General features: G+C 38.6%; 4 protein-coding genes across 4 annotated transcripts; 2 read left to right on the plus strand and 2 right to left on the minus strand.

The window, feature by feature from the left end:
* The first annotated feature begins 169 nt into the window (after positions 1-169).
* On the plus strand, positions 170-2,158 carry LOC108045575 (ADP-ribosylation factor-like protein 1). The gene is made up of 3 exons (XM_017124945.2): positions 170-325; positions 415-631; positions 1,649-2,158. Exons 1-3 carry the CDS (start codon positions 322-324, stop codon positions 1,968-1,970), a joined length of 543 nt encoding a protein of 180 aa, XP_016980434.1. The 5' UTR covers positions 170-321; the 3' UTR covers positions 1,971-2,158.
* On the minus strand, positions 2,108-5,613 carry LOC108045571 (DNA polymerase delta catalytic subunit). Its single transcript, XM_017124941.2, has 2 exons — positions 5,447-5,613; positions 2,108-5,393 (listed from the first exon to the last, which is right to left on the minus strand). Exons 1-2 carry the CDS (start codon positions 5,500-5,502, stop codon positions 2,171-2,173), a joined length of 3,279 nt encoding a protein of 1,092 aa, XP_016980430.2. The 5' UTR covers positions 5,503-5,613; the 3' UTR covers positions 2,108-2,170.
* A 1,500-nt stretch (positions 5,614-7,113) lies between these two features.
* On the plus strand, positions 7,114-12,121 carry LOC108045577 (palmitoyltransferase Hip14). Its single transcript, XM_017124947.2, has 4 exons — positions 7,114-8,071; positions 8,972-9,646; positions 9,711-9,990; positions 10,047-12,121. The coding sequence occupies exons 1-4, from the start codon at positions 7,508-7,510 to the stop codon at positions 10,439-10,441; spliced, it is 1,914 nt and encodes a 637-aa protein (XP_016980436.1). The 5' UTR covers positions 7,114-7,507; the 3' UTR covers positions 10,442-12,121.
* A 60-nt stretch (positions 12,122-12,181) lies between these two features.
* On the minus strand, positions 12,182-24,679 carry LOC108054067 (phosphatase Herzog). Its single transcript, XM_017136820.2, has 6 exons — positions 24,250-24,679; positions 23,868-24,020; positions 15,142-15,377; positions 14,895-15,076; positions 14,671-14,824; positions 12,182-14,610 (listed from the first exon to the last, which is right to left on the minus strand). The coding sequence occupies exons 2-6, from the start codon at positions 23,947-23,949 to the stop codon at positions 14,281-14,283; spliced, it is 984 nt and encodes a 327-aa protein (XP_016992309.1). The 5' UTR covers positions 23,950-24,020; positions 24,250-24,679; the 3' UTR covers positions 12,182-14,280.
* Between the last annotated feature and the right edge of the window lie 362 nt (positions 24,680-25,041).

The raw sequence follows: 25,041 nt of genomic DNA on the forward strand, positions 1-25,041 counted from the left end.
ACTTTAAGTATTTTTAAATTTTACCATTATCAAATATGAAATGTATTAATTAATTTTGATAAAAATAATTTATGAAGCATGTTTTTAAAGTTATTAATAATTTTATTTATTTAAAAATATTTCTCTGCTGAACGCACGCTGTGACACGTCATGTTTGCGTGGCCTGTGAATGGCAAAAACGAAACCATTCTCTGCCCAAAAAAAAAGTGAAAACAAGATTATTTCGATTTTGTATTAATTGTAGCACCAAATACAATTAATTAGGTTTACACTTAAGCATTTAGAGGCAGCGCCAGCACTAGACAAAGTTCAGCCATAATCATGGGTACGTAAATTGCAGGAACGGAATTTCCCATGTTGACAACACCCGGTGACGAAGTCTGCTCATAAAAATCGTACGTTCTTATATTCCAGGTGGGGTGCTTAGCTACTTTCGCGGATTGCTCGGCTCCCGGGAGATGCGCATTTTGATCCTCGGCCTGGACGGCGCGGGAAAGACCACGATCCTCTACAGACTGCAGGTGGGCGAAGTGGTCACCACGATACCCACCATAGGATTCAACGTGGAACAGGTCACCTACAAGAACCTCAAGTTCCAGGTGTGGGATTTGGGCGGACAAACAAGTATTAGGTGAGTTGGAGATACGGAGTCCAGGTGATATTGTTCCGAAATAAAGCCCTAAGGAGAATTTCTTGTCTTCATTGTCATTGAATTTTGTAACGAAATGTGCAAATCATTTGTAATTATTTACTAAATATTATTATTTACATTTTGTTAACAGGTTAAAATCAAACTAATTTCCTTACTAAGCCTTTCTCGCTTAAAATAAACAAATTTCAATAGGTGAGAGAGTACAGAGGGCGGAGAGATAAGAAATTCTGTTTGCATTAACTTTTTTAAAACTACTTAAGAATTAAATCGCTCTTCACTTTATAAGTTTTTCAGTAAAATCGGTCAAACTGATTTTCCTCAACCAGTACATTTTGTTACTTTATTTTATTCATATATTGAAATATGCTTAAGTTGCACACCATCAATTTATTTAATTCAAATAAGTTAAAAACAAAAAAGACTAACCAAAAAAAAAAAAATTTTTTATTTGTTTTGGAGAACATGTTTAAAATTTGATAATAATAATTTAAAAATTGTTCTCACTTTTACTTCCGGCTGAGTTCTTCGAAATCTACAGCCCATATCATCACTTCACAAGAAGAATGTTTATAAATTAAGTTGCCAGTGTACATTACTGATTAAAATCCATTGTATGCACAAACCAAAGCCGAAAAACATTTTACCAAAGGCGTCAGTGAACGAATATTTTTAGTATTACAAGGATAATTTAAGGAGTTCATAAAAAATGATCAAAAGCCAATAAAATGTAAACCATAAACAATATATTATTTAAAAGTACACATACGTGTACTACATTTACTCTAAGGGTAAATGCAGAAATCGAAAGGGTTTAACATTTTAAGAAAGTACTTTTAAATTGTTAAAGCTTAAAAATATAGAACAAACAACTTAGCATACATTTAAAATTGAGAGTGGTGGTTGCCCCCTAATGAACCAAGGCGTCAGGAATAAAAATATATTGATCTTTAATTCGTCTACTTTGCAAATTATTAAGCAATCCCATTTCCATTCCAGGCCCTACTGGCGTTGCTACTACAGCAACACAGACGCCATCATCTACGTAGTGGACTCGGCGGATCGAGACCGCATCGGCATTTCCAAGGACGAGCTGCTGTACATGCTGCGTGAGGAGGAGTTGGCCGGTGCGATACTGGTCGTCCTGGCGAACAAACAGGACATGGATGGATGCATGACCGTCGCCGAGGTGCACCATGCGTTAGGGCTGGAGAACCTTAAAAACCGCACATTTCAGATTTTCAAAACGTCGGCCACCAAGGGCGAGGGACTTGACCAGGCCATGGACTGGCTGTCCAACACCCTGCAGAGTCGCAAATAGATCCTTAGCCAGTCCTCAGACCCCATAACCCCTGTGTAAAAATGTATGTCCAAAGCATCGCCAGCTAGGAATCGTCTACAGCTCTTTTCAAATTGCAGATTGCGCAAAAAATCCACGAACCGAAAGAAACTTTGTAATAACTTCTAGTAATATAATTATTAAATTATAGGATTAAACAATTCAGTAAATTCATGCATTGGTTACCACTCGGCCAGGCCGAATCGCAGCACCCGCTTTTCCTGATTGTCCAGATCCATGCGGACCTTCTGTCGCATGTAGAAGATGGGGCAATCTCGGTTCGAGCAGATTACCTCCTCGTGCAAGGATTCCTGGCATCGCTGGCACTCGGTCCAGAGGCGAGAGAAAGTCTCCTCCAGTTCCCTCTTGGCGCCCACCTCCTTCTGGTACAGTTCACTCATCCGCGGCTCGCAATGTGGACACAGGCAAGCCTGCTCGTATCCCTTGGGCATCAGGGATTTGCAGCCCAAGCATGCTGTTTTCTTGGTCATAAAACCAGCTAGTCCTCCCACTTTGGAAGTTACGACAGTTCGAGTGCGTGTGTGCTCTCCTTTTAACAAAATGGATTCGGCATTGTCCCCCAAAATCGGTTCGAAGATCCTCAGCAGCGGCTTGGAAAGTTGCTGTTCCAGATAGTAGGTGGCATCGATAGGCACACTGTTCTCCAGCACATATAGTGGATCTTCTGCTTTCTGGTAAGCTGGTGTATTTTTAGCTGCCGCACAGATCACATAGGGAACTCGATCACCCAGCTTGGGAGCCGTACCAGGATCCCTTTTCTTCATTTTGGCGGCCAACTCCACGTGCGCCTGCTTGGCGGCGTAGTCCGTCTTGGCCAGTTCTTTGGTAATGACCAGATGCGAGATGTCTATCCGGTTGCAGAGAAGGTCGGCTATCACCTGCTTGACATATGCCACAGCTCCATCGGGATCCCTTTCGATGAGTAACTTCTGCAGGCAGGAATTCATCAGGTTGGCCACCAGTGGGGAGTTATCTCTCCTAACTGTTTCGATACCCTTGCAGTCCATTTTATCGTACGTCTCCGGCCGGGTGAAGTATAACCCCGCATAGCGTTTTTTGTTGATCAGGAGATACGGGTAGTAAACCTTCTCGAACTCTAGCTTAATAGGATGCACGAACTTAGAGCTGACAAGCTCCGCCGCCTCACGACCAAGCTCCATGCTCCGCTCTAGTGTTTTTACACCAAAATTTACCATAACGGAATCCGTGTCTCCGTAGATAACCACCGCATTGTTTTCGTAGCCATTGCTCTGAGTGTAGTGGGATTCCACCTCGTTTTTGGTCAATTCGATCATGGTGCGTCCGTAAGCGGTAACACTGCCTGAGATCTCCAGACAGGGCAGCTTGCCCACCTGAGCGCCGGTGAATCCGTACACGGAATTAGCTGAAATCTTTAGCGCCAGCTGTCTGCCATCCAGAACCTTTCTTTTAAAAGGATCTGTTTCCACTTTCAGGTCATTTTTGGCGCGCTTTCTGGCTGCCAAAAGCGATTCCAGGATCTCAGGGAGCAGTCCACGACGCACCTCGGATTTCACAAAGTAATTATTGGCAGGAGTGCGCTCTACTTGGTCATCCTGGAGGTTTTCCTTCTCTCTTAGCTTCTCCCGAGTTCCACCCAAGACTAAGGTAGTGTAGCACAAATTATGCGCCATCATTATACTCGGATACAGCGAGGCAAAATCCAGCGTAGAGATTGGATCTGCATAGTAGCCTCTTTTTGGTTCAATCACAGTGGCTCCTTCGTACTGATCATCCGATCCCTGAGGGGTGTAGGATGGCATGATGAATCCCTTGGTTTTAGCCTTGCGCAACAGTTGACTCAAAACCTTGATCTGCTGACCACGGGTGAGCAGGGATTCTAACGGCACACCCGTCACTCTTGCCATTTCCATGTAGTTAACAATGGCCATTAGTTTCTCCAGCAATCTTAGCGGTAGGTAAGCATCCTTCAGGCAGTACATAGCCAAACGGCGACGTGTCTGCTCATCTCCGTTTTGAAGATCCGTAATAATGCTATGGTGAACATCTTCCTTCTGCTCCTGCAGGAAATGATAGCTCACAGCGTTGAGAGTATAGGATCGAAGTTTGTAATCGCGCAAAAGGACAAACAGAAGGTCGAAGGGAACACGGCCTTCGAAGTTTACGTACTGGTTCTCTCGACGACCCATCTGCTTAGACTGTAGCATCTGTTCCTTAATCACCGAGCGTATGTTCTTGATCCTTCCCAGATACTCGAAGTTTCTTACCTTCAAATGCGCAGCCCGATTGATTAAGTAGGGGAAGTCAAAGTTGTTAATATTATAGCCGGTCAGGATGTCCGGATCGACTTCTCGGACGAAGTCAGACCACTTCTCCAGCATCTGGGTCTCCTTATCGTGGCACAAAACCTGGCTGCCTATAATAGGAGCACACTGATTAAGGGTAAAAACATTCCTAATAAATGGCTCCCGCTCGCCCTGTCTTATAACCATATTGGCAATCTGAATGACAGGATCCATTTTGGCCTCCGGGAAAATACCCTTGCGACCAGCGCACTCTATGTCGAAGGAGAGGATGCGGAACGGAGCCACCTTGGACCATTCGCCCTCGGGCTCGTGGGAGATGAACCTGTCGAAGGCAATGTCCACCTCGATCTGGCAGCGGGATTCGGGTAGAGGTTTGCTGCGGTTGTTTCTTATTCGCCAATGACCTTTCGGGAGCTCAATCCAGTTACAGCCCACCACTCCTGTGTCCACCATAAAGCGGATGTCGAAGTCTATGTTATTCTCGAAGGCGCGACAGTCCTGGAAGTCTATCTCCGACATGATCACCTCCTTTTTAAGCAGACGCGAAGCGGCGGCCACGAATCTGGGCAGTGTCACCGATATCTTTATGTACCTTTGCTTCTTGTCCCCATTATAGCCGTGGATATTAAGCTTCTCCACAAGCTCAACCATAAGGACAGCCTCCTGGACATTATCTTTGTTGTTGCGGATATCGGCTATGACCTTCTGATCCAATGATTTCTGTAGTTTTTCACAGTGCTGCTCCTCGAATTGATTTGGTGCCTCAATGTAGAAGTACGGAACGAAACCATGGACATGACAGCACACAGAGTTTCCTTCCATGGTTACGCCAAACATCCGGACCACCGGCACTGGTCCCAGCTGGGCACCTGGCATTCCTGGAAGCGGCTGACCCAAATAGTTTTCTACATCCAGTTGCTGGAAATCCAAGCTGTCCTTGGAGGGATCTAGTTCTGGAGGTGCAGGACGGGACCAACGCTCGCTGGTCTGCTGGTTCTCGGGTCCATCGCCCAGTAACAATGTCTGGTCCATCTCCTCGGAGTTCTCAAAGGCGGCCAGCTCCGCCTCAAAGCCCATTTTCTCATCGTCATCGGGATTTCTGTCGAACAAAACATATAATGTCGTTTTTTTGGTTTTAAACGGTTTTCCTACCTCGGTTTCTTGGCCTGACCGTTAGAGGTTCCATTCAACTTGCGCTTGGCGTCCATTCCTGATACCTAAATGTATTTGTTATTGGAAAAACATCAGAGAAAATATGATGCCAAAAAATTAGGCGCGCTTTTGCAAGTGGTCGAAGTTAGTGTAACCGCAGTCGTGCAATATACCAATAATAGCAAAATAACGGTGACTTTAACTCATGAGATTGTATACAAGGGGAAAAATAAAACAAAAAAAATATATTGACTTGAGACTTTATTTTTTTAGTTTATTTAAGTGTTACAATTGTAGTGGTTTATAAATTATAAATATGCCCCTATTAATTATTTATTAAGCCATTCAAGTTATGGACAAAGCATTTAAAAAATATTAATCTGTAAAGCCTAGTATCCAGATCGACGAAAACTGTACGCCAGTCATGAGAGAGAGCGAGAGGCAAACAGCTGGCGTTCACTTTTCGTCGGGCCTTTTTTCACGTCGGTCTCCTGATCGACGAAAAATACCAGAAAATTCCATAGCGTTGCCAGTCTGCGGAAACGTGAACCCTAGCGAAAAGATTAAAAAATTTAATCTTTTGGCGTGCGCTTCTCACTGAACATTATAAGAAATGAAGGGAAAACTCAAAAACTCACAAAAGTTGATTGCAGGAGTTTAGATGGGAGGACAAAATAACATTAATACTATCTGGCGTGCCTCTTGTCAGAGCCAAATGTTTCTTAGGTCAAAAATGTACGAAAAACACAATAAAAGTGCAGCTATGAACTTTAAATTAGCAAATAATTATTAGTAAATTAAAAAAACAACTGTTCAATTTAAATTGTATTGTTTTTTAATTTCTTTGTACAGCGGCAGACTTGTTTTGCCAAGGTAGTTGATAATATCTTTTAAAGGCTCTTTCCCGCAAATACGATATTTGAATTTTAACTGCTTGTCAACAAACCCAGCTGATTGACAGTACGACCGTAGCACGCTTAATTCTGATAAACTCTCAAACTTTTGGTCACACTGGAAAGATTAAAGTTTTTACGCTAGCGTAATCGTTTGTCGATCTGTGGTGCCTCTTGTCAGAGCAAAATGTTTTTTAGGTCCAGAATGTACGAAAAAACACAATAAAAGTGCAACTATGAACTTTAAATTAGCAAATAATTATCAGTAAATTAAAAAAAACAACTGTTAAATTTAAATTGTATTGTTTTTTAATTTTTTTGTACAGCTGCAGACTTGTTTTGCCAAGGTATTTGATAATATCTCTAAAGGCTCTTTCCCGCAAATACGATATTTGAATTTTAACTGCTTGTCAACAAACCCAGCTGATTGACAGTACGACCGTAGCACGCTTAAATCTGATGAACTCTCAAACTGTTGGTCACACTGGAAAGATTAAAGTTTTTACGCTAGCGTAATCGTTTGTCGATCTGGATACTAGGCTTTAGCTCGACAAAATTAGCCAATCTAGAACACAAAAAAGTCTGGCTTAACTATTTATGCTGACATTTAATTTAAAAGCAAGTCCCCAACTTTTAAGTTGCTGTATAGTTTTAATTTAAAGTTAGTCTGATATAATAACACAATTGGTTTATAAATGTAAAATACTGTTGCTTAAAAATACTACACTCTGCTTTAAAAAATACCGAACATGTTGCGAAATTCCCCGTGATAGTGCTGGAAAACACACAACTGCAGTCAGTGCTATCAGCTTGTATTGTACCACCAAAATTGCTCGTAGTCCTCCGAAATTGCAGGTAAAACGCATAAACTGATAAAATCGTGATAGTCGGGCTCTCGCTAAGAGATCCTTGAGAAAAGTGGCCAATAATACAGAGGACAACGCAGAAGGACGAAGGTGAAAATGACGAACCTGTGAATTGCCAGAAACAGTGCCTGGTGGGGGTGTCTCTCCTGCTCTCCCGCTCTCTCTCGCTACCCGCTCGGCTCACCCCTCTCGCTCGCTCGTCCGCTGGAAGGAGGGGGATGGACGGTTGATGTTACGAGCGCATCGCAGCAGTGTGAATCACGTTTGGCCCACGACCCCACGGGAACCCAGAGAAGCCAGCGATGTACCAGAGTGCCTGCCAGGCGGCCACCACGGGCTCCTGTGTCCCGGGAACCGGCCAGCAGCCGGACAACGAGCGACAGTCGGCACTGATCGCCCAACAACCCCCCACCGCGCCCGTGGAGCCCGATTACAGTGGCTTCGATATCGTTAAGGCCACCCAGTACGGGGCCATTGCCCGGGTCCGGGAGCTGGTCGAATCCGGCTGGGATGTCAATCAGCCGGATAGCGAAACGGTCACCCTGCTCCATTGGGCGGCCATCAACAATCGTCGTGATATCATCCGGTACTTCCTTGAGAAGGGCGCCACCGTGGACGCCGTGGGCGGCGAGCTGAATGCAACGCCCCTGCACTGGGCCACCCGACAGGGACATCTCGGAGCCGTCGTCTTGCTCATGGCTGCTGGCGCCGATCCGAGAATCCGGGATGCGGAGGGATGCTCCTGCATACACATCGCCGCTCAGTTCGCGCACACCGCCTTGGTGGCCTACTTTATAGCCAAGGGCGTGGACCCGGATCTTCAGGATCGTGGCGGAATGACGGCGCTGATGTGGGCAGCTTGGAAGGTGGGTTCGGTTCTGGGCACAATTTGTAAAGGGTAGTATATGAAAATTAAAGACCGAGGAGAATTTAAATTTTACTTTTATACCCTTGCAGAAAGTATTATAATTTTGGTCAGAAGTTCTTAACGCAGTAAAGGAGACATTTTCGACCCTATAAAGCATACATATATTTTTGATAATCATTACTAACCGAGTTAAATAGCCAGTTATATCGGAACGGTCTTTTTATATGTGTCTTTAATACAGCTTCAAAATTGCTTTTTTTGAAGACATGTTTTTCTATGTCTCGGTTTTTGTCCACTATAATGTTTTTTATGCCTTTTTTGTACTTTTTTTATTAAAGTTAGTTGACTAATTTATCATAAATTACTAATTTTTATGAGCAGATAATTCAAAAACTTCATTGAGTATAAAGATACTGAATATCTGCCTTTGTAATTGTACAAAAAGACTTTCAACTTTATCTCAAATTCTTTAAATTCCCGAAAGTGTTATTAATTTTTGTGGTTCAAGCTGTTGACATTCGACCAGGCGATTGAAAGTAAGATAATTTTGTAATAGAAAAAGATTCAAAAAATGGAATTCCAATGTGTTCAAGTCACAGCATGTACATTAGGGCTGTCCAAATTTTTAAAAAACTTTTAATTGCTTACTCCTATCTAAAAATGAGTTTTATGATGGCGCATTTTCTTTAAAGCTTATCAGTCCTACGTACTGTTGGCTTTGATCGAATAAATATACACTAGAACCATGCATGAGTTCTCTTTGAACTGCCTACCAAGTTGATATATCTATAGACTTATTCTGCATAAAATTAAAAGCCCTCTTCAGTCTTGAAATACAGCAAAGTATTTCAAGAAGCCGGACTAAACCCAATTTTGTATGAATTTTGTTGTTTTTTAGGTTTGCGCTCTGGATCCCGTGCGCTTGCTGCTGACCCTCGGAGCCAATCCCGCCATGGTTGATTATACGCATGGAAACACGGCCTTGCATTGGGCCATCCTGGCGCGCAATGCCACGGCCATTTCCACACTGGTGCTCAAGTCAAAGGCCTCGCTAGATGTGCCCAATCTGCGGGGCGAGACGCCGCTCTCTATGCTGGAGTCCCAAACGGGCGCCATTTGGATAGGGGCCAAGGTGATGGATCGCGTGAGGGAGGCAGCGCTGACCTCGCAGCAGCGGCGATCACTGGTCTCCAAGCTTCGGCACGACAAGCGCCTGCGGTGGTGGTCCATGGTGGCCTGCCCTTTCACCGCTTTCTATTTGGCTGGCATCGTGTTCACTGTGAACACGCTGTACATCATAAAGTTTTTCCTGCTCGGCTGTTTGTACGCCATATTCCACACGATCGGCAAGGCCTTGTTCGATGAGCACCTGATGGCCCTGTTGCCGCTGAGCGTTTACCTGGCCACCAAGGCTTGGTTCTACGTCACCTGGCTGATGTACATCGACAACGCTGTCTCGTTCACGACTACCATTTGCTTCCTGATCTCTTCGCTGGCTTTGTGGGTGTGCTTCCTCAAGTCGTGGAAAGGAGATCCAGGCATAATTCGGCCCACCAGGGAGCAGCGATTTAAGGTGAGCTGGATGTGACTATTTGTTGGGTTCTCTATTGACCCTTTCCTCATTTACAAACCCACAGACCATCATTGAACTATCGGAGCGGGGTGGAGTCGGATTTGAGCCCGCTTCCTTCTGTTCCGGCTGCCTGGTGCGCCGGCCCATTCGCTCAAAGCACTGCTCAGTGTGCGATAGATGCGTGGCGAGATTCGATCACCACTGCCCCTGGGTGGGCAATTGCATCGGGCTAAAGAACCACAGCTACTTCATGGGATTTCTCTGGATGTTGCTAATTATGTGCCTTTGGATGCTGTATGGCGGCTCCAAGTACTATGTCAACCAATGCAATGTGCGATTTGATGGTGAGTTTATCGATTATTCCTATCAATAATCCTTTTAAAACACAAGTGATTCTCAGATTTTCTCGGTGCCATGCGAGCCATTGGCAACTGCGATGCCTGGGTGGGCTGGGTAATGGGCAACGCCCTGCTGCACATGTCCTGGGTGATCCTGCTGACGATCTGTCAGACATATCAAGTGATTTGCCTGGGCATGACCACCAACGAGCGCATGAACCGGGGACGCTATCGCCACTTCCAGGCAAAGGGCGGCCACAGCCCTTTCACTCGCGGTCCCATCCAAAACCTCGTCGACTTCCTCGAGTGCAGCTGCTTTGGATTGGTGCAGCCCAAGCGGGTGGACTGGATGAACTACTACGATTATGATGCCCAGACGCATCAGACCATCGAGAAGGAGCCTTTGCTGAGCGTGGACTGCCCAGATGGAATGGCTGACGACCACCAGTACGTGTAGGATAAGTCCTATCGGGATGCGAAGACGCTTCAGATGCCCATCGCGCATGTTTAACAATCGACACCAAACGCTTTAGAGAGTCCGCTACTGCTTTTTCTCTTTCCCAAAAAACCAACCCGCTTTATTTCCGTTAACCTTTTTAATTGGTCCCCGCTGATCTGCTGCAAAAATATATAAACTGCGATTCGCGACAAAGAATTCAACACAACCAAGACAGAAGCGTCATCGCTGACCGATATCGGATGGACGAGTTGGGGGTCCAGGCCATGCATGGCTACCCTTAACTTGCGTAACTTATGCATGTATTACTGTAATTACTCTGTACATTTTTGCGTATTTCTTACTCTTCGATCGTAAGCCGAAAGTAAACAAAACCTTTTGTCCTTTAAAGTATTTGTATACCAAAAACCTAAATGCAAACCTAAGCAAATTAACACCGAACAAATTTAACAATACAACCATAATCAAAGCCAGAGTTTGTTTAAGCGTGCAATATTCAAGATTCTAATTCACCTACTGAGATATTAACAAATTGTAAAGCGCACACAAAAAAATAACTAAAACACCAAACGAATTGACAAGAATAAGAAATCTTTATAAACGTTTTAAGGGATTTGCGGGGATCTGAAATCTGAGCGAAGTTGGTCGTAAATGTACTGGAAAATTGAGCATTATGTATTTAGGTAATTGTAAAGTAATAGTGAAAATTCTGAAATACGCAGTCTTTACGTACTTTCTGAGACGCCGAAAGCTCTCTAGGATCGACAACTTCGTTTCAGGGATGGCACGCAAAGGCTCCTAAATTATTAATTATTAAATATGGCAAGTACAGCAAAGACAAGAAGTTAACCAATTGATCCCAAGCACTCGCATACTTAAACAAATAATAAATTATAAATACGATCCAATTCTAATTATGCACTAGTCTAGTCAGAAAATCATTTAAGTAAAATGTTGAAGTGCAACTACAGACACAAAATCGATTAATAAATTGCATATATTTATAATAGATTTATACATATAAATCCATGTAGCTATGAAATGAATAAGGAATTTCAGCAACCTGAGAACAACACGCGTAGCCAGGAAAAAACGATATGTTGTAATTGTAACACGTTACTTAAATGCATTTAAATATTAATTCAAACGAAGTCTACAAACAAATCTAATAAGAAGAAACGCTAAGCAAACATTTTCAACTATGTACCAAATATTGATAAAAACTCACAACTTTTTCGATGTATTTTGTATTTGAGATTATACAAACGAAAATGGACATGAAGCGATTTGCTAGGAATGTTATGTTTTAAATCCATTTTGTATATTTCTTTCGCTCGCATTGCTAACAAGAAGAAAGCTTTCAAAAGACTATATAAACCGAACAAGATCTAACATCAAGCAACCCCCTAAAAACATGGCGATATAAACGTATTAATTAAGTGTTTTTGGCCTATTTAATGAAAACCAAGCAAATCAACCCCATTGCCTACATCTTTAGTTTAGCAGCTAAGTTCAAGACAAATATATTTAACTAAAGATATATAAATGAATGTATTAAATAGTGTGTAGAAGGATGGAAATTGTGAGCTCGATAAGGTGTCTGTATGTATGTGTAACAATGTGCGTTAACAACAAATTTGAATAATAAATAGAACTTTATTCCGTATTCAAAAAATAATATGTGCTTGCATTCATTAATGGGTTGATAATAGGTTCAACAAGAAGATAACGCACTCCAAATTGGGTTTTAATTTGTTTTTATTGTTTGATGACATAATATTTGTAGATTTTAAATTTTTTGTTTTTTAATTCTTTTTTTCGACATTAATGCTTTACATTTATAGGTTCACTTTAAAAATAGAATTTCTTCCCTTTTATGATAAATTAAGTTGAATGCTTTTATTGGTTTACCTTTTGTTTTGCTTTTATTAAAAGTAAAACATTTAAATACACGCAAGTAAAACATGCATCGCATTTTAGAATTCAATTTCGTGATTAGTTTCAATCCTTTTTGTTTAGCTTTAGCTTTAGCTTTAGACTTTTGCAGCGGGTGTAAATGATATACAATACATATATTATATTAGCATTATGTATAATTTACTTGCTTGATTGCAAAAAATATGAGAATATTGCGCGTTTGCAACGGGCCAATTTTTGTTTCCTTTCAATATTATTATTTTTAGTTTAAGCAAATTAAAAACACAAAGGCTTATGCACTAAATAAAAGAATTGTTGCAAAAGTTATTTGAGAAATACAAGACATAGATATTACATATAGAGTAAAAGATTGAAAGTAGATCTGGACTGGTCTGTGAACGTGTCGTGTGGTTTGAATAGCAATAGCGTCTTTTGTCTATATAATATATTTATCAGGTGGGATTTCGGCGTGGCCAGCTTGAGCTCAATATATATACTATATAATGATTGATATTTGGTCGGAGTTGAAAGAAGCTATAGGTGTTTCATCGTTTACAATCGATTAACGTGTTCACATGCTAACACAGATTACAGATCGCGGCCGAAGTTGAAGTTCAAGTCAAAGAAGGGTTAAAGTAGACGTAAATATATATTGCAATGCGTTTTATAAGCGCACTTGATAAGAAGGGAAATTAACATAAATTGGTTAAAATATATAGATGTATAATTTTCATTTAAGCCTAGTACAATGTTTGCAGCTGCGCTTGTCCGAGTCCCAAAGACGGGAATTTGAATTTGCGCTATGACAGGGGGTTTATCTTAATACCAGATCGGATTAAATGTGAGTACAGAAAAGGATCGAATGGAAATTCGGGACTTTGGGCCACAGACAAGCGCAGTCTCAGCGGTTCTTTACATATTAACTACGGACGCGCCGCAGACTTTTAGATGCTTTACAAAGTGGCTTACAGATAGCCCATTTTCACCCTCTTGCAATGCAACTTAAACTCGTTTATACGCGGCCCAACCACTCAAGATTGACAGACATTTCAGGAAACCAGAATGTGATAAGACGAAGCCATCCCCGCAATAAACCCGATATACCAACTTTGACATTTGCTAGTGCCAGCGATCAAGCGTGAGTGGGAGACCGCGTATAAACTTAATTGTTTAATAAATATACGAAATATTATACATGCCTTAGTGCTATGAACATGTGTAGACACATGCCTTAAATATATATCCATGTGTGTATATATAAATTTCTTTTAGTAGTCGTATTATATATATTTTCTTTTAAGTTTTCCTTTTGTTTTCTCTTCGCCTTTCTTTACTCCTATTTATTTTTGTTTTGTTTTCTTTTTTAATAAAAAATATATATAAATATAGCTATTTTGAATTTGATTTTATCTCTCTGCTCATATGTATTGTTATCATTTTTGTTTTATGCAGTTAAATCTTTTGCTTGCTCAGTTGGTTTACCATTAAATATGCTTACAGAGTTATGATTATTGGGTAAAAATAGAGGCTTATGTTTGGATTTGTTATACCTTTAGATGGGGTACCGCAAAACGCAAAAAGCAATTAGCAGTTATTTAAAAAAACACAAAAAAAATAATAATGGTTATAATTGGTAGAGCAAAACAAAAATAAATAACAAATGTGCCGTGTAAATAGGGTTCTGTAAAAATTATGTATATCATATAAAACTTATGCTTAGCCTAGGTGTCGAGCGGGGTTATAGTATATAGCAAATGGTAGTTGGTTTCATCTCGTCTTCCCGTTTTCTTTCGGCCTGGGCTAATGAGTGAAGAGCATGGGATGGGAAAAGGGGGTGTTTGTTTGCTTGCTTATCGGCTTGCTTGGTCTTGTAATATGTATACAATTTATCATATATTTATAAACATTAGTTCCCACTGATGTTACGTCTTTTGCAGCAGCTCGCTTTGTGGGCTGGGCGGACTTGGCTGCTGCTGGTTCAACATGGTCGGAGCAGACAGAGTGGTTGCCTGGGTAATAACTGTCGTGGCAGAGATGGTCTGTTGCTGCTGCTGTTGGTGCTGCTGGTGCAGCTGGTTCGGCGCCTGCTGCAGCTCCTGGGGATGCTGCTGGTTGGTCTGATTGTTCAGCGGCTGGTTCGAATTGCAGAGCACCGAGTAGACGGAATCAACTTTGCTAAGCTTCTCAAAGAGCGGGATAAGTTCGCGCAGTTCACAGTCAGTCACATCGTCAAACCAGGATTTTACAGGAACCTTTTGCGGAAAACCATCAAATTAATTCGTGCTTTTAATTTCAAAATCTCTTCTACTTACGGCATTGTCTGGATGAAAGATATAACTGGCCGGTGAATTATCGACGATGACAATCTTCTGTAGATCCCGCCCCAGACGATTCAGATCCTTTATGTAGTTACCCCTGTAGTAAACGCATGATTCCCTGAACAGTCTTGCACGAAACACATTCCATCTGAAATTAGTTTAATCAAAAATTGTAGTTGCATTGTAATTTTAACTTATACTTGATTTGATCTCCTTACTTGTCTAACAGATCGGCAACGGGATCTGCATATTTGGCTAGTGATGCTGTAAACAAAACGCACTCGTACAGTTCACCCATCTTCTGCAGAAACTCGTCGACATGCGGTCGCTTCAGAACGTACACCTGATGTACGGTCCCATCGATCTCCACTGGAACTATGAAATCTGCATTCGGTATAGGCTAAAATATACAACAATTTGATTCATTTTATATGAATTACTTTAGGATTCTGTAGATTTACTCACCTTAAAACTACTGTGCACTAGAGTCTCATCCAAATCGATGACCATGCACTTTCTGTGCATATCGGTGAGCCTAACCTGAGGTAGTAGGTACCTTTGTTGGTCCGGTAATGGTGGCGGTGTTGTGGTACCATCGATTTGTGTGCCATTCTGGTTGGTTTTCGTTCGGTTTCGTCGCCAGCAGCAAAGGAGAGATTGGATGAATCCTCGCTTCTGTGGCTTAAGTCGATCCACATCGTCTGAAAATTTTAAATAACAAATTAGTGTTCGTTTTGTTTTAGGATATTTCTTATTATTAAATATAAAAACTAAGACCCCAGAAGTTGTCAAGGAAAGTAGAAAGATGAACTCTAGTAATAAGTTGTGTGTTAGTTCAAAGACTGCGATTTCGCTTTGTTCATAAGCCTGTATTTTCACTAAGGTCGAATTTAATAATTTCCCTATGAAGATCACAAGAAATTTTCAGCTCATGATTTTTAACTTAGAATTTAATTCTTATAGAGTAAAAATAAACGTTTTTCAATAAATCAAACTGATTAGTAGTAATGGATGTATTTAATCACATCATAAATCTTAATAAGGATACCAAATTCCAAATACATTGTTTCGTTAAACTTCATATATTTTAATAGAAATTCCAAGCATTTCCTTGATGGCTCCTCCATTAATATAAACAGAATTCCAGCCGCCTCATAAAAACTTCTCCCACAATATTTAAGACCCCTAAATACGCCCACGATGTTTCCCATACGCGCACATATATTTTCATTCCATTTTCAGCTGGGTGTTTCGCCTTGCTCAGATTACTATTTAAAGTTTGCGCCCCATAATGACATAAACATTGTCTGTTTTGTTTGCTACATTTGCATAAAACAAATATAGATCTATTCCAATTTCTATATCTGGTTAATACTGCAGTACATGCAATGCAGACAATTTGTTTTAGTTTTTCGTTTGGCCGCCAGTGTGTTTTGGTTTGTGTTTTTGTGCGAAAATGTTTAAAAATAGAAGTCAAAGGCAAAACTAGAAGGCAAAAACACTTGCGGGGTGTGGAGGTGGAAACATGCGTTTAATCGATGGGAAATGCTATAATTGCATGCAAACACAAACAAAGTAGATGGTAAACCGAGTCAGCGAGTTAAAGTAAAACTTCTACATTGAAAACACCTATTTATTTACTTTATTATCAATAAGCTTAACTAAATATTGTTTAGGTGACGAAAAACTGTAAATCACTTTAAGCAGGATTACTTAATTAGGAAAATGTTAAAAAAAATTAGGTTGCTTGTCACCATTAAAAACAGTTTTTAGATAATGACTTTAGTGTTGCTTTTGAATGTACAATGATTAATGTGAAGTCACAGTTCAAATCTAAACTTGTAATAAAATTAAGAAATATATATATAATATATCTTAAATGGTAGTAAATGCTGGTGGTTTTCTCTTAAATATAACTGGTTTTTAATAAAATATTATTTATCATTTAGTCGGAATAAAAAATATTAACCTTAAAGTAGAGTTCAGGTTATGGAAGTTTGACTGTAGCAGATACAACGAGTCAGCGAGATAGTTAGTTGGATAGATAGATAGAAGGTCACAGGTTGACCTTTAAGCTGGCTTGAGGTGCGGCCACCTTGGCAAAAAGGGATGAGGGGTTGTCAAATGGGGAGTCAGGGATACGGGATAGCGAAAATGCGTCCGTTCGCCATTTGCATTGTGTGGCAACAAAAGGAAACAGCAGTCAAACATCACTTAGCAGAGAAAACAAGCTTCAAGTGAGTGATGTGGGGGGGTGGTGGGTGGCAAAAAGAGGTAGTGGTGGTGGAAAGCGGTAAGGGAGCGTCCTTCTTACTGGCTAAGCTAGACGTAACGGTTCATTGAACCGGTAACCAAGTGAAAACTGAGCTCAGGATGTGACGAGCTTCTTCTTTCTGTGTCGTTCTTTTTACCATACCCTTTCTTTTTGAAGGTACAAGAATTGTTTATATTTTTAAAAAAATATTTAATATGAAGAACACTACTAATTTTACTTACATAATAGAAAAAAATGTATCTACGAAATATGTAATTTATTATTATTTGACTTCTCAAGATCATTTTTTAATTCTCACCAAATATTTAGGCCGGAAATAATTAAAAATATATAATAAAGACGTGCAAAAACTGCCGATAAATAAAATATTTTTTTATAATGGTGAATTATGTCGAAAACAATATTTGACTTAAAGAAATATTCATATCGTATCTTGCGAAGAGTGATCAACAAAAGGGTACTTAAACCTACCATTTCTTTCTCGCTTTGTTTCCTAATGTATTTTTTCGCATAGAACCCTTGGAAGTGAAGTGCAAATGCACTTGAATATTTTATGAGCGTGTACTCTTGTTGTAGTTGCCGCTGCTTCTCTGGCATAATGAAAGCTTTTTCCAGCGTCTGGCATTTGTAATTATTAGGCAGGTGAACCTGCTACCCCTCCCCAGCCTTCACCTCTTTTCCGCTCCTTCCGCTCACCTCTCAACTTTTTGCATAACTTTGCATAAAAGGGGCCGAAAGCCAAGCCGAAACACTCAACTTGTTGAAAACTGCTCTGTATCCTTGCTGATTATTGATAGGCAATCTATATTTGGGTCGTCGATGGAGCAACACCTCCAACAAAACCCACTCCAAACACCCACCCACCCACATCACACTCAAATAGGCTTTTGTCCTATTTTTAAGGTGTTTCAGGCAAAGCGTCGCTGGTTTTGTGTGGGCAGCCGGTTCGCATTCTTCTTGTGCTCGTTTCCAGACATATTTAGATGACCATATTTATAGCTCATTATTGGGGCAACAATCTGTCATGTCTCTACAAGATTCTGTTTTAATAGACACCCAAATATGGGCCAAAAGTAGTCGGTCACGTTGAAATATATAATATTTCAATGGGCTTGAGAGCAATTATTTTTTCAGATTGCCTTTGATGTCCACAAATCAAAATAAATAGCAAAAGGCGATGGTTGCGTTTACATTGAAAATAAAAACATCTAGATTTGTAAAAATATTTATTTGATTTATAAACTATGTATTTTTTTTCCTTTATTAGATTAATGTATTTGTTTTTATTTATTAAACATAACATCTTGTTTGTGTAAATTCATTAAATTACTTAATTGAATTGAAATTGAAATGGTTTGTTTTTTTTTTTTGCAAACTTAACTAAGTACAGTAATTTTCTAAACTTGTTTTATTTATAAAACAATTATAGCGGACTTGTTATAGCAATACATTTAATGATTATATATAACGTTTCCAAGTCTAAAACAATTGCCCTACTCAGTTTTTTTTAGCAGGGAAAGCACAGAACAATAACAAAAAGCAATATTTATATGGAGTGCACAGCTGGGGTAAAAATTAAAATTAAAAATAAAGAGAAATACTGACAAGGACGGTAGCAACTACAAACAGTGCACTAATTTATGTAAATGCGATTCCTTCTCCGCCAGACTGTTAAACGGCCTCACGCGTCAATTGGGCTTGATTTTCAGGACAATCCGGCAACATACATATCCATAAAAGCCAACACACCCGTCTATATGTATTCTCCACTGATGCGGAACGGCAATGGCAATTTCTAAAGATTTTCTTTTGTTTTAATTTGAACATATTTCTTTGACAACTTTCGGTTCTGTTGGCGGGCAAGGTCTCTTTTTGTCAGATAAGGAGAGGGCAACACGTCAAGGGGGTATTATTTGATAATTAATTTAAAGCAAATAAAACAAAAATTCATAAGAAATCGAGAATATAATTGCCCACATGCCGCACACACTGTGAAAACTCGTATTCGACTCTCGGACACAGACGCTTATCTAATCAAAATGTTTCTTATCTGGTGGGGGGCACACTATGATATCATTCTTGCCGATTCCAAGAGCAACAAAAATGCCACACAGTCTCGACCTTCAGCATATTTTTGAAGCTTTTTTATTTCTGTTTTTTTAAGTTTCAAGATAGAGACAACTCAGAATTTAAGCCGCATCAAAAGACGTTGGCAAACAAAGTTAATGGCACGTGATATAAATGGGCAAAAAAATGTGAATGGTCACGGAAAATATCGATTAAACTTTTTAACATCATTCATTTTTGTATTTTATGAGCTTTCATGGGTTTATCGGCGCAAGAAAATTTACAAAAACATCGTTGTATAAGTTTTTCAAATTTTTAAGATAAACTTTTTTCGTAATGTACTTTTGGAAACACCTGCTTTACAATTTTCGAAAATTTGCTATCTTTAGAATTGCCAGCACCCGAATCCAGCCTTTGTTTTTTGGGGGTTGGCCTTTATTTAACCCCCATCGTAGTTCAACGAACCTATATCAACCATGGAGATAAAATCTCAATGTACAGAACTCGTTGACCTTTATCGATTTTGAAAAAGGAAAAGCTAAGGCCTTCTTGTCTGTTGGTATTAAATATATAGGAAATGGCATCGCACAAATCTTTTGCACGCAGTCCGCTCATCTTTTGCCGTATATAATATAATTTTTTCAATAATTAGGCATTGCAATGCATCTGTTCTCTGTCTGTTTCGTGTCTTTCAGGGCCCATTGGGTTATAATGTAAATACACTTTTAAACACAAAAAATTTGTTTGTTAATCGGAAACTGATATTGTTCGATATGAATAAAATATTATTGTTGTCAATTTAAAGAAGTTTTTTTTCGTAAATCCGTATTTTAGTCTTTCTTATTTATTTATTAAAAACAGTGGAAGCCTGACTCGTTTTGTTTTACTCTACTTATTTTAATAAGTATATCTCGCAGGTTCTCCATTAAATCAAAATCTTTAATTTCATTCCAATTTGTTTAGAATCCTTATTAAAATCTTATTAATAAATTGTAAACAATTTAACTGAATAAATATATCACGTTGGTACAGCTTTTATTATTACGAATGATAACTATTTTAATATAACCCATTTACATACATTTTTAACATAATGTCTTTTTAAAATTTGTACATAAATATTGATAATAAGTTTGATTCACCTATTTTGATATCTTTTAATTCGACTAAAAATTGCATAATACTAAATGTTTATACATTTAAATAATAAATACATTTTTCACAACGTGAATTGAATGTTTATACTAAGTTACTTTTTAGCTATTTTTGGTTGGGCGCAATAAATGCAATAATAAAAAAAGTAATATAAATATTTCAGCGTACAGCTTATGTATTAAAATAAGTGATATGTTTATTGGAAAAAAGTACAAACATTTCAGCATGTTACAGTTTAAGTTCGGGTTTCGGACAGATCTAGTTTTTCCCGTTTTCCCGAATCTGTTTATATACGAGATCTTTGAACTCAATTCGCAATCCTTAAAATAACATAATTTGGCTATTTTTGGACTCGCTCAATAAATGAGAAAAATAATAAATATTGGAAAAAGGGCGTAAAATTAAAGAAAAACGCGCTGTCTGTGTGTGCGTGAGTAATTTGGCTTGCAAGACCTTGAAAAAATTGAAAATCACAGCAGTTCAGCTGAGGCGTCTAGAAATGAGATACTAGTAGAGCATTCGCGTTTACCCATAAAAACAATATAGATGTATTTATAAGTTGAGGGGAAAGGGGCGGTATGGCGAACATATATCTGTATAAATATTTATACGCGGTGAGGCAAAGCAAAAAGCACTTAGGCGGCGGCACCCACTCTTAAATAAAAAAGAGAAACATATTTCAACTGTTGCTGTTCGCTTGCCGGTTTGCCCCTAGTCCCGAGCTCTTCGCACCCGCACACCCACTCACCAACACACAAAAAACAGCTGAGATCAGAATAATAGCAGTGGGCTTAAAAAAGTAAAAACTTTAAGTTAAGAACTTATTATTAAAGGCTTACGTTTTACGAACCACTTATTATTAACAAAACAGTGTAAACTACTAATACCGGACTGTTTTTGAGCTATAACTGCAGAAATATGTGCTTTATCTTGGATCATAAACTTTAAAAAAAACTTTTTTAAACTTTACAAAATAATTAAATAATAAACGTATTAACTTTTGGGAGGAAACCTATACTTAGCTAGCTATGCTCTTATTTCTTTGAAATAAAAAAGTAGACTTCGATTAAAAACAAACATTTTACTTTGGCTTTGTTGTCTAGGTTTAATATTTGATCAAGAGTTTAAACTTTTCATTTTATGATTTTGTTATATCAGGCCCAAAGTTTTCTTATCTATAAGATAATACTATAATAATATAACTTGTATATATGTACAAGAATTTCAGAACTTTGCTTAAAATTGAAACATAATCCATTTACTATCTTCGTTTTGATCAGTGTACTACTATCTTGACCACAAGTGTTTGTACATTCAGCTGCGATGACGTCTCGCTCATTATCTCACGCTCTTTCAGTTGCTCAAAGCTCAACTAGTAAAAACCGCTTAAATCCCTATTTGGAACCCATTGGGGTAACTTGATTTTTAAGATGTAGGCTCCTGTAATGATTTTCGATATAGCTGGAGACACATATAGATCGCGGGGCAGATAATGAAAAAGACATTTATTTGTGCCCAATTGGCAGCACCGTCGATCAAAATCGAAATCAATGTGAGCGAGCGACGTCGATTATCACCTAACCGCAAATATTTTGTATATATTATATATCAAGTATAGCCTCTACATGGGTGACCATGTATAAAAGGTGCAGTGGCGACCGCAGATTAGATTAAATTAGTTATTACTTTACTTTAAGACGTTCATCGCGGTTTTTTCTATGTCAAGCCCCACCCCACTCTCTTTGCACAGAAAAAAAATTATCGATGTCGAATTAAATAAATTTGTAAATTTATTATATCTGATATTAACTATGTTAAATCCAATTGTGCATTTCTTCAAGTAATATACAATTTAGGCATTTTCGAGCATAAAGCCCTTATTCAAGTCTTGTTCATTCTATTTTTATATTATTTCAGCCGGATTAAAATAATTTTATTTGTAATATCGAAAACTATATTAAAAACTAACCATAAACATGTATCAAATTTTCCTCGGTGAACCTAGCCCCGCTCTCTTTGGCTCTCACCATTCATTTATTCATTCATTCATTACAACCATCTCGCAACCTTTAAGCTTCGCTTTTGTTGTTCGTATGTTGCTTTGTTTGTTTGTTTGCATCACTGTAAAAAACACAACTAGTTTTATTGTGCTCTCTCTTTCTGTCTATCTCTCTTTATACCGGTTTTCCTCTATTTTTTCTTAACTTTTTTTACGTTTTCTGCTGCTTTTTACTGTGCAATTTAATTGGCAGTTTCTATTGTTGGACCCTCGAAAGTAAACATGCAAAGTCAGTTAAGCAGTTAAGCGAAGGAAAAGAAAATAAAATTGGAGAAAAGAAAAGGCTTTCGTGTCGAAATTCCATGACGTCACACGAGCCGAAAGACGTCATCAATTGATTACAGGTGGGAGTGGGCCAGTGAGTGGCGATTGGGCGGTAATTGGGTGGTGGGTGGCGGCAGAGTTGCAACTGCGTCGCAAAATAATTCAATATCCACAGAAACGAAGCGAGCAAGTGGTTAGATCATTCATAATGGCCATCGAACAAGAAAATACTGTGAACTGAATAAAAAGGGGGCGAAACAAACACAACGATCATAACTGGAGTGAATATAATACTAATATAATTAATCATAATAATGGAAATGAATTAACGTAAATGCGGGGCACAATAAAGCATTTACTGAAACTATTTTAAATTAAACTAAATAACTTGTTTATCTATTTTCCATTCAAATAACTTTTTTTTTACAAAAGTTCGTAATAATACAAATATTAAAAATATTTTTAAAAAACTGCGGGTTACTAAACTCAAAGAATTGCCTAAATATAGCTGTCTAGCCTTGGAGAAATTAAAAATATTTTTTAGTATTTTAATTTATTTTGCGTAAGTAAAAGTTCTTAATAGAAAAATGTAATACTCTCCCAAGCATGAATCATCATTGAAATGTTTATTTTTAAAAGCATAAATAAACCACTAAAGTACATAATTGCTTTTTCACAACCAAATCGAGAAAAATAGGCTTCAATTAAAACGATGAAACCCTCTTATTTTATAAAAAAAAAAATTATATTACTAGAAAGTTGTTTGAAGTTACCCCGAAAAGTATCAATTGGATCTAAGTAACTTATAGAATTAAGAAACTGCATAACTTATAAAAGCTATTTTCAATAAAAAGATTTTTAATCTAGTTTTATAGAAATTATAGGTATTTAGGTCAACACTAAAATTAAAAATTCAACTAAAGCAATTGAAGTGATTTAACAACTTCCCTTGAAATTAATAAAATAATTGTGTTGCTTTAAGCTACAAGCAAGGTTTTAAATTATAGATACAATAGTTTTTTTTTTCAATTTTGAGCACTGTTTATTTTCTATCAACTCACTAATGAAGTGTGCCCTGTATAAAATAATTTACCATTTAATAAGTGGCGACTTACAGAAACTACGACATATGTACAACTAACTATTCCCACAATTATATTGACCGCAATTGGGTTGGCACGAAAGGTCAGCGGGGTGTTGGGGGTTCTATTGAGGGCATGGTGGGTGATAAGGGGAGTGAGAACTTCTTGGCAGCGGACAAGTGTCCTTTCGTCTTTGTTGTGACGCCAAGTGCCTTTGGTTAGTGATGAGTCATGAAAGGAGGTCTCTATTGGGGTCTTGGGTTTCCCCGTTTTTTTCCTATATTCTCACCTTTGTCATTGGGATAGCTGGGATAGACGTTGAGCTGCTCGTCGTCGCGGGAAACTTGCGTGATTATTGATGTTGCATCCATTTAAGCACTCGGTTTTTGGACTCCACTTCGCTTAACAGGTTGATAAATCAGATCGCTTTTGGATAGGATAGCTGCAAAATGTTGCGCACACATGAGAGATACATATGACAATTATCGCGAGATATTTCCATGTTTTCTTTCTTATATACGTATATATGCCATATATACCACTTATATATAGCTCACACACACATGCACCAATTGATAGTCCCAGACAGTGGAATTTTACAATTACGCTTTGGCCGTCCGTTCGCTTCGTTTTATTTTTCGATGCAAATGGGTTTTCCCTTTGATATTCACCTCGCTCTTTATTGCTCTCTCTCTCTCTTTCTCTTTAGCTCTGTTGCACTTTCGCCTTTTCGATTTTTTAAGTTTAAAACTTTTAAACGTTAAAAACACTTTCTTTTCCTACGCTCTTGTTTTTGGTTGCGCTCATTCTTTTACTTCTTTATCCGCGTCTCCTTTTCGCACTCAGCTTCGCAGCGTTTTATTTATAAACGCCCACACAGACACAACGCACTCACACACACGTACGAATACGCACACACACTAGTTTGGCCCGTGTATATTTTCTTTATTTCTCGTTATTTAATTTTTCGCATTCATTTTCCCTGCTCGCATCTTGCCATTAATTAATCGCGCAAAAAAACAAAACGCGTGTGTACGTTGAAAAAAAGTAATAGGAATAGCGCAAAAAACAAAACGTGTGGATTAGTGTGACCGCAGTGGGTGCGTGACAATATGCCAATTGGGTAGGGTAATGCACCAAACTTGAGTATTTACCAGTAATATACCACATTTAATTTGGTTTTTTAAAATATGTAATACTGAAAGATTGCAGGCCTATTTATAATTTAATATGTTAAATGTTAATTTAAAGGCAACAAAAAGGAAAGTAGAAAACGTTCAATTGGATAATTTAAAACTTTCAGAATTTCATAGAGGGGCTGCCAACTGTTTACAAATGTGATAAATGTAATAAAAAAGCAGGATTAAAAAATAACCTTCAAGCGCTTCATAGCAATTTAAAAAAAAACGGTCTATTTAATTTAATTAAAATTTGTCGAAATTAAGAGCTGCCACTATATAAGC

The sequence above is a fragment of the Drosophila rhopaloa genome, unplaced genomic scaffold, assembly GCF_018152115.1.
Source record: "Drosophila rhopaloa isolate 14029-0021.01 unplaced genomic scaffold, ASM1815211v1 contig_47, whole genome shotgun sequence".
NCBI lineage: Eukaryota > Metazoa > Arthropoda > Insecta > Diptera > Drosophilidae > Drosophila > Drosophila rhopaloa.

What these genes read in the sequence shown, in the direction of transcription:
- LOC108054067 (XM_017136820.2), bottom strand. Translation starts at nt 23,949, where the DNA reads ATGGATGCAACATCAATAATCACGCAAGTTTCCCGCGACGACGAGCAG. An exon ending in TAGTGCACAGTAGTTTTAAG is followed by an intron (nt 15,077 to 15,141) that starts GTGAGTAAATCT and finishes TGTATATTTTAG; the next exon opens with CCTATACCGAATGCAGATTT. An exon ending in TCTTTCATCCAGACAATGCC is followed by an intron (nt 14,611 to 14,670) that starts GTAAGTAGAAGA and finishes TTTCCGCAAAAG; the next exon opens with GTTCCTGTAAAATCCTGGTT.
- LOC108045577 (XM_017124947.2), top strand. Translation starts at nt 7,508, where the DNA reads ATGTACCAGAGTGCCTGCCAGGCGGCCACCACGGGCTCCTGTGTCCCG. An exon ending in TGATGTGGGCAGCTTGGAAG is followed by an intron (nt 8,072 to 8,971) that starts GTGGGTTCGGTT and finishes GTTGTTTTTTAG; the next exon opens with GTTTGCGCTCTGGATCCCGT. An exon ending in CCAGGGAGCAGCGATTTAAG is followed by an intron (nt 9,647 to 9,710) that starts GTGAGCTGGATG and finishes ACAAACCCACAG; the next exon opens with ACCATCATTGAACTATCGGA.
- LOC108045575 (XM_017124945.2), top strand. An exon ending in GGCGGACAAACAAGTATTAG is followed by an intron (nt 632 to 1,648) that starts GTGAGTTGGAGA and finishes TTTCCATTCCAG; the next exon opens with GCCCTACTGGCGTTGCTACT.
- LOC108045571 (XM_017124941.2), bottom strand. Translation starts at nt 5,502, where the DNA reads ATGGACGCCAAGCGCAAGTTGAATGGAACCTCTAACGGTCAGGCCAAG. An exon ending in GGTCAGGCCAAGAAACCGAG is followed by an intron (nt 5,394 to 5,446) that starts GTAGGAAAACCG and finishes TTTGTTCGACAG; the next exon opens with AAATCCCGATGACGATGAGA.